At 49.4% G+C, this 6,000-nt stretch overlaps 1 protein-coding gene across 1 annotated transcript in view; it reads right to left on the bottom strand.

Annotated features, from left to right (window-relative positions):
- Window positions 1-626: 626 nt before the first annotated feature.
- Window positions 627-6,000, bottom strand: part of GALNT14 (polypeptide N-acetylgalactosaminyltransferase 14) — a 100,496-nt gene continuing 95,122 nt past the window's right edge. The window contains exons 14-15 of the mRNA XM_075496547.1: window positions 2,298-2,417; window positions 627-1,713 (exon numbers count right to left, since the gene is read on the bottom strand). Coding sequence (XP_075352662.1) covers window positions 1,555-1,713; window positions 2,298-2,417 — 279 coding nt within the window. The 3' untranslated portion in view covers window positions 627-1,554. The remainder of the gene's footprint in view (window positions 1,714-2,297; window positions 2,418-6,000) is intronic.

Raw genomic sequence — 6,000 nt, 5'->3', positions numbered from 1 at the left:
AAGGACAGGATTTCCATTAAACCCTAGCATTTTTAGAGACACAAACTGTATTTTTTTCCAAGTCACATTGACGGTGTTGCAAAAGCTTTCTTCAAGAGTTGTTACTACACAAGAGCTGCGTGTGCAGCTCCTGGTGATTCACTGCCTGTTACCTGTTGCTGTAGTGGGAGCTGCTCTAAAGGGCCGGCTACAAATGGCCTTTCCAGTTCTCTCCTATTCCTAAGACCTCTTCTGAGGTCTTCTGTCCTGTTCTCCTTTGGCAGTCACCTCACTGCCACATAGCTATTGCATCTGACGTGACCTCTGGTTAATGACTTCTCTCCAAAACCTGAAGAAATCATTTGTGCCAAGTCTGCCTACGCTACATGACTTTGGGAGAGAGGTACGTTGTGACCCATGGTTCCCTGCTCACAGGTGTGACTGGGGGAATCCCAAACCTCTTCTTCAGTACTTCAAGTCTTGGGCTACAAGATACCTGGGAAGCAAAACCAAGTAATATCCCTTTTCCTTTCTCAGAGCAGTCTCTAGTTTTAATTACCTCCTCCGTTCCTTTGGTAGCAGCACTTCACGGGAGTTCCCTCTTCTGTAGCCAGGAAATTAGGAAACACAAATATGACACAATTACCTTCAATTACCAAAAATATTACTTTTATGGAAGAAAAGTGAAAATTTTGACTTATTCCAGATCTGAAGCAGTGAGAGACACATAGTGAGATTATAGGGGAGTTTTCAGTGACTGAGGCTCACCCACGGCTTTCAGAGAGGAGAAATAATCAAGTTACTGCCTCTCCTCCCAGCTTCACAGCAGTTTGTATCCTTTAATCTCACACACTGAATCCTCTGTTTGCTTGGGCTTTGGAGATTCAACAACCCCCATGTGCAGTTAGCACAGAGCAGGACTCCCCCATGACTTGCTGGTTTGATCCTGGCCACAGCCATAAACGACTGCCCTGCCTCTGTCATGTACGTGGATCAGGTACAAATTGGAACGTGCAACACGGCTCCACCCACACTGTCTGCAGAAGACAAACTCATCCACAGCAATGAAAAGTGCAAAGGTAATTCAGTGTTTTCCACTTGATCCCAGGTGATGTTTCTTAGCATCCCTTGGCACGTCCCTCCTTGCACACCTGCCTCACCCCCCAAAAGCTACTGAGATGCTTGTTTTGCTGAGTCCAAGTCTCCTTTTGGTCTCCAAGGCTCTTCTACCTGTGTTTCCAGAGAGATTAATAAATACCGTGCACACCAAACTTCTGTAGGGCCCGTTGCAGGAGACCCGGTATCCCTCTAAAACATTTCAAGTTTGTTTTTTTGACATCCGTTCTCTTTAAATGTATGACCGTCAACAGGCCAATAATAGCTACGTGCCTTGCAGACAACACCCATTGTTCAACCTGGAGCGCCACGTCCTTATTTTTATTGGAATGATTCTTCTCCTGTCCCATAATACACAAGGACCCCCAATGGTTTTGCATTTGAGCTCCATCTGGTGCATCTTGGCTGCGTGTAGCAATGTCTCGGTGCCCATCCCCGCTGAGTAAGTCCTCAAGCAGGTCAAGACATCACCATGTCCCAGCGCTGACTCATGGCTGTGCTCTCGCAAGGGTTGATGACAAGCTCTTTGGTGCTCTCATTCGTGTCCCCAGTCGTCTCAGTGTCCAAACAGAAGCGTGACGCTATGTGTTCAATGTGTGACCCAACTTTACCCCATCTCTGAGGAGAGATACACACGTGAGAGGAGAAACAGGGGTGAACAACCTTTCTCTTCATTATGCTTTTACTATACTGATCCAGCATCAAGAGGACAGTTGTCACTGAGCCTTTGTGGCCTGATGCTGGGAAGTCCAGGGTCCCCCAGCCCACACCCAGCAGAGCACACGCTGAGCACTTCTCCCATCAGAAACACACTCATTTAAGCTCAGCCTTTGCCTGGCTCCAGGAAGCTAATATATTACTAACAGCTTTTTCCCCAGGTCACTGGTTCAAATGCCAGCTCGATGATTAACTGCAGAGAAACGTTAGCATCTGCTGGCTGACTGGCAGCCCGTGTGAACTAAATTGCCAGTTTTGGTTTGACTTCAGCAGATAAGTATCCAGATCACCACCCGCACTAATAGACATCCTTATCAACACACTCATTTAAGAGGCAAAGGGCCAAAGAGGCCAGAGTCTGTACTCCCAGACAGACTGCGCTTCCCAGAGGAAGTCAGAGTCCACGGGCGATTTGATGCGCAGTAGTACTATGCTGAAAGAAAGGGAACTGCAAAGAAAACGGGGGATCGATGAAAAGGCCTCACCTGCTTGTTGTCACCTTCTTTGCAAGGTGACAGCAGCACCTGGGAACCGGGGAAGAGGGTGTACACAGACAAGCACAGCTGCTGCTGGCGGACTTGGTGGTTGTACGTGTACGTCCATTCCTACAAAGAGGAAGGAAAAGAACGGAGGTGAGAGATCAGGGTTGATTCTTGGTATTCTTCTACCTGGAAAGCAAACACTTTGGCTCGGATCCTGCCCCCTCGGACACCAAGCACAAAGCTCACTGAGTTTAAGAGGCACCAGGACAGGTCACTAGGCTGTTCCAAGCCTCCCCAAAACTGCGGCTGTCGTTGGGGGACTCTATGTACAAAGAAAATGTCTACAAAAGCTGCTGGAAGAAAACGGTTCATGAGGCAAAGGATTTCATAGCCAGAACTGGGCTGTGGTCGGGGAACGGGGGATGGCAAAATGGCAAAAGAGGCAGAAATGTGCAACCACACAATGTGCAATCCTTTTTTTCCAAGGAAGAGCAGCAGAAATGTTTTGCGGCTAGCAGCAGGAGAGCAGAGGTGATATATAGCAAATGTTCGCAATTCCCGGGATTCTGTTCCCAAATATCACAAAAATGAGGGATAAAGTTCCCCTTTATATCAAAGGAGCGGGACTGAACCCCAAACGTTTGCTTTCCTGGCTTGCTATGACCACTGCTATTCCTGCTCCCCTGGGCTGTCCTGCAGGTTTTTTTCTCACGCTGCTTTTCTTGTTCACCTGCTCTTTATCAGCTCCTCAGCCCAAGAAATCATCTTTGGGGGAGCAGAGACTCTATCCTATGTAAAGCTCTCTGGCATTATCATCTTTTCCACCCATGGATGTTTTTCTTGGGAGAAAAAGAGAAGAGGCTGATAGTTCGACCAGGATTTCCAAAGCATCATGTATGTACAGATACACTGCTTAGCCCAATACTATTTCGCATAAGTTTATTCCAATGTTTATCCCAGTTGAACGTTTTCTGTCACTCACCTGCGCTCATATTACCCAAGAGCACCTCCTGAGGATCTAAGACGGTCCAGGCAGGGACGTCTCCCTGCTATTTGTGTGTGGGCACAAGCAGACAAGAGCTGCTTTGGCTTATGGGAAACCACAACCCATGCTTTTACACAACCCCAGAGAGTGACTTCGGGAACAAGTTTTTTGCTTATAACTTTGTGAGAGTATTAACTTTAAAATACTGACTCCCGGAATCAGAGCTCCGGGAGGAGCGGAGTGAGCAGGGGTGTGGGCAACGGAGGGGAAGGCAGTGCTCAAACGCGCGGCAGTTTAGGCTGGGTCTGGAAAAATGAAGGGTAAAAGGTGCTCCTGGGAGACTGCAACCCTTTCTGAGCGCTGGAGGGGGAAGTGAAGAATGGCTGCCCTGATCTCAGGGCTGGGACACCTGCAGCTCCCCCGACTTTGAATGGCGGAGGCTTTGGGTTGCATTAGCATGAGTTAGTAGAGCAGGGAAACGCTTCCACCCCGTTGGTATTTGTCACCGTCAGCAGCTTTAACTCCTCTCCCCGATTTCGAGAGCTACAGGCATTTAATTCCTGGGAATATAAATCCCACTTCATTTGGGTTCTTAGCCACCTGGAAGGGAAAACACACTTTTGCAAAGCAGACCCAAATCCACAAGGACTTCACACTGTGATCCTCACACCCCACATTTCTTAGCCTACTACTCCCCACTAGCTAATGGAAATCAAACCTGGCTTTCTGAACAGCCTGCCCACAGGCTTCTCAGTGAGAGCTGCCCAGGATTTCAGCACATAACAAGCATTAATTTTCAAAGCCATAGCCTGCATTCAAAGGGCCTTCTGGCAACTACTTCTTCTTTGTCAGACGGAGCGGAGTTTACCTGATCCTACAGTGAACGCGTTCCAGACATCCCAACCATGCACGCTGTCAGCTGCTGTGTAAACTACCAGCCTGGGAAATCAGGTGCCAAATTAGTCCTGCATCTGTGAAGAACCAAGCCCTACGGGGCAAGCTCCAACACCTGTTCTCGGCGCCCACGCTGCTACAAGCTGCTTTGAAAACCCGCTTTACATTTTTAACCAATTGTTTGTCATTTTAGACCAGGACAAGGCCTGAGCTACACCCATGAGGCTCCTCAGCAGCAGCAAACTAATCCTGTAACTCTTGTCAAGGCAGGATCACCCTCTCACTCAGCCAAGCGCCGTGGGATAGACAGGGTGGTGGTAACCACCTCTCCTCAGTTGTTCTTCATCGTAAGAAGTGAGGCCTGCAGACCTAGATATATGCATCCGTTTGAGAGCTGACATTGGATCCTCTCCTCTTGCCCCCAGGCTGTCCTGCTACTGTCTTTACCTAAACTGACGGATTTTCACAGACCTCTTCTATTTTGGCAGAATGGCTTTTTATGGAAGCCAGTCCTGTTGAAAATGTTTTATCCAGTTCTAATCATGTCTTGTCTCTTTTAAGCCCTAAATGAAAGCCAGAGAAAATGATGCAGAAAATGAAGACATTCTGGGGGGGGGGGGGGGGAAGGTCGCTTGAACACCGCAGCATCCATGAAAAGCTTTGAGTTAAAATACAGGCAAATGGCCATGCAAATTTTTATCTTACCCCATCTCTTTCCTTATTTGTATCAGTCAGGATGAAAATTCCTGCTTTTTTTCCCCATGAGAAACTACTTTATCTTCTAAACCCTGGCACACGGAGCACTCAGGTGGCCAGCACAGCCGTAACAACAGCAGAGCTTGGCACCCGGGGGTTGTGGTGAACGGGGCAGCCCAGGGTATTCCTAAGAAGGGAGACCTTGAAGGAGCTAACACAGCTTCAGGGCTGCAGACGGGGCTGAAGTGATGCCAGCGGGGCTGAGAGCTGACTCCTGGCACCAAGGAAAAACAGACACACGAGGCGAAACCGCGATCAAGATTTCCTGCCTTTGCAAAGACAAAGCAGCTCCTGCTGAAGCGGCGGTGGAGCAAGGAGGAAGAGGGTGGACTGGGAGAGCAGAGCTACCAGCTGCACACCACGACCAGCAATCCCCCTCCTCCGCAGCCTCGGATAACGCTAGCCCCCATCTGAGGCTTGCGACCATTTTTCAAGGCTTTAGCATCATTCGGGCAGGCACCTGTCACTGCTACTCAGCATCATTGTGAACTGAAGAAATTATTTTAAAATGTGACCTTTGGCTTGGCGTAGCCTGGCTGGCAGAAGGAGAAAGGAGCCCCTCAGCCTGGCAAGGAGCAGCCCTGTGGGAGCCCAGCGTTAACGTGACAGAGCCGTACATGCTCTGCCGCTGACCAAGAGGCCAGCCGTACCCTAAAGTCGGGGTAGCAGCTAGAGAAAAATGTTTCTGAAGAAGCCGGGAACAACCTCAGCCCTCAATTATCTTATTTTAAAATCACAGGGAAGGATTTCCCAAGGCACGCAACGGCGTGGGTCACCTAAGGATACCAAAGTGCTTCACTTCATCAAAAGGCCCTGGGATGCAAGTAGCACTTACACACATCTCAGGAGAGGGAAAGCGAAGTACAGAAGGTGCCCAGGGCAGCCCGGGTGCAGAGACGACACGGCTGCCAGCCAGCCCCTCTGCTCCGTTGGCTCAGCCCAGCTCCTGCAGCCCCAGCCAGCCTACGGCTGGGGCAGGACGTGCCCACGGAGGAGAACGAAGACTTTTGAGGGGAGGAAGGTCAGAAGAGAATTTTTATGGTTGCCATGTCTCAGGAGGGACACTGTCAG

This window comes from Mycteria americana, chromosome 3 (genome assembly GCF_035582795.1).
Source record: "Mycteria americana isolate JAX WOST 10 ecotype Jacksonville Zoo and Gardens chromosome 3, USCA_MyAme_1.0, whole genome shotgun sequence".
NCBI classification, from domain to species: Eukaryota; Metazoa; Chordata; class Aves; order Ciconiiformes; family Ciconiidae; genus Mycteria; species Mycteria americana.
Note: the sequence above shows the minus strand (reverse complement) of the source record. Positions and strands in the feature narration are given on the sequence as shown.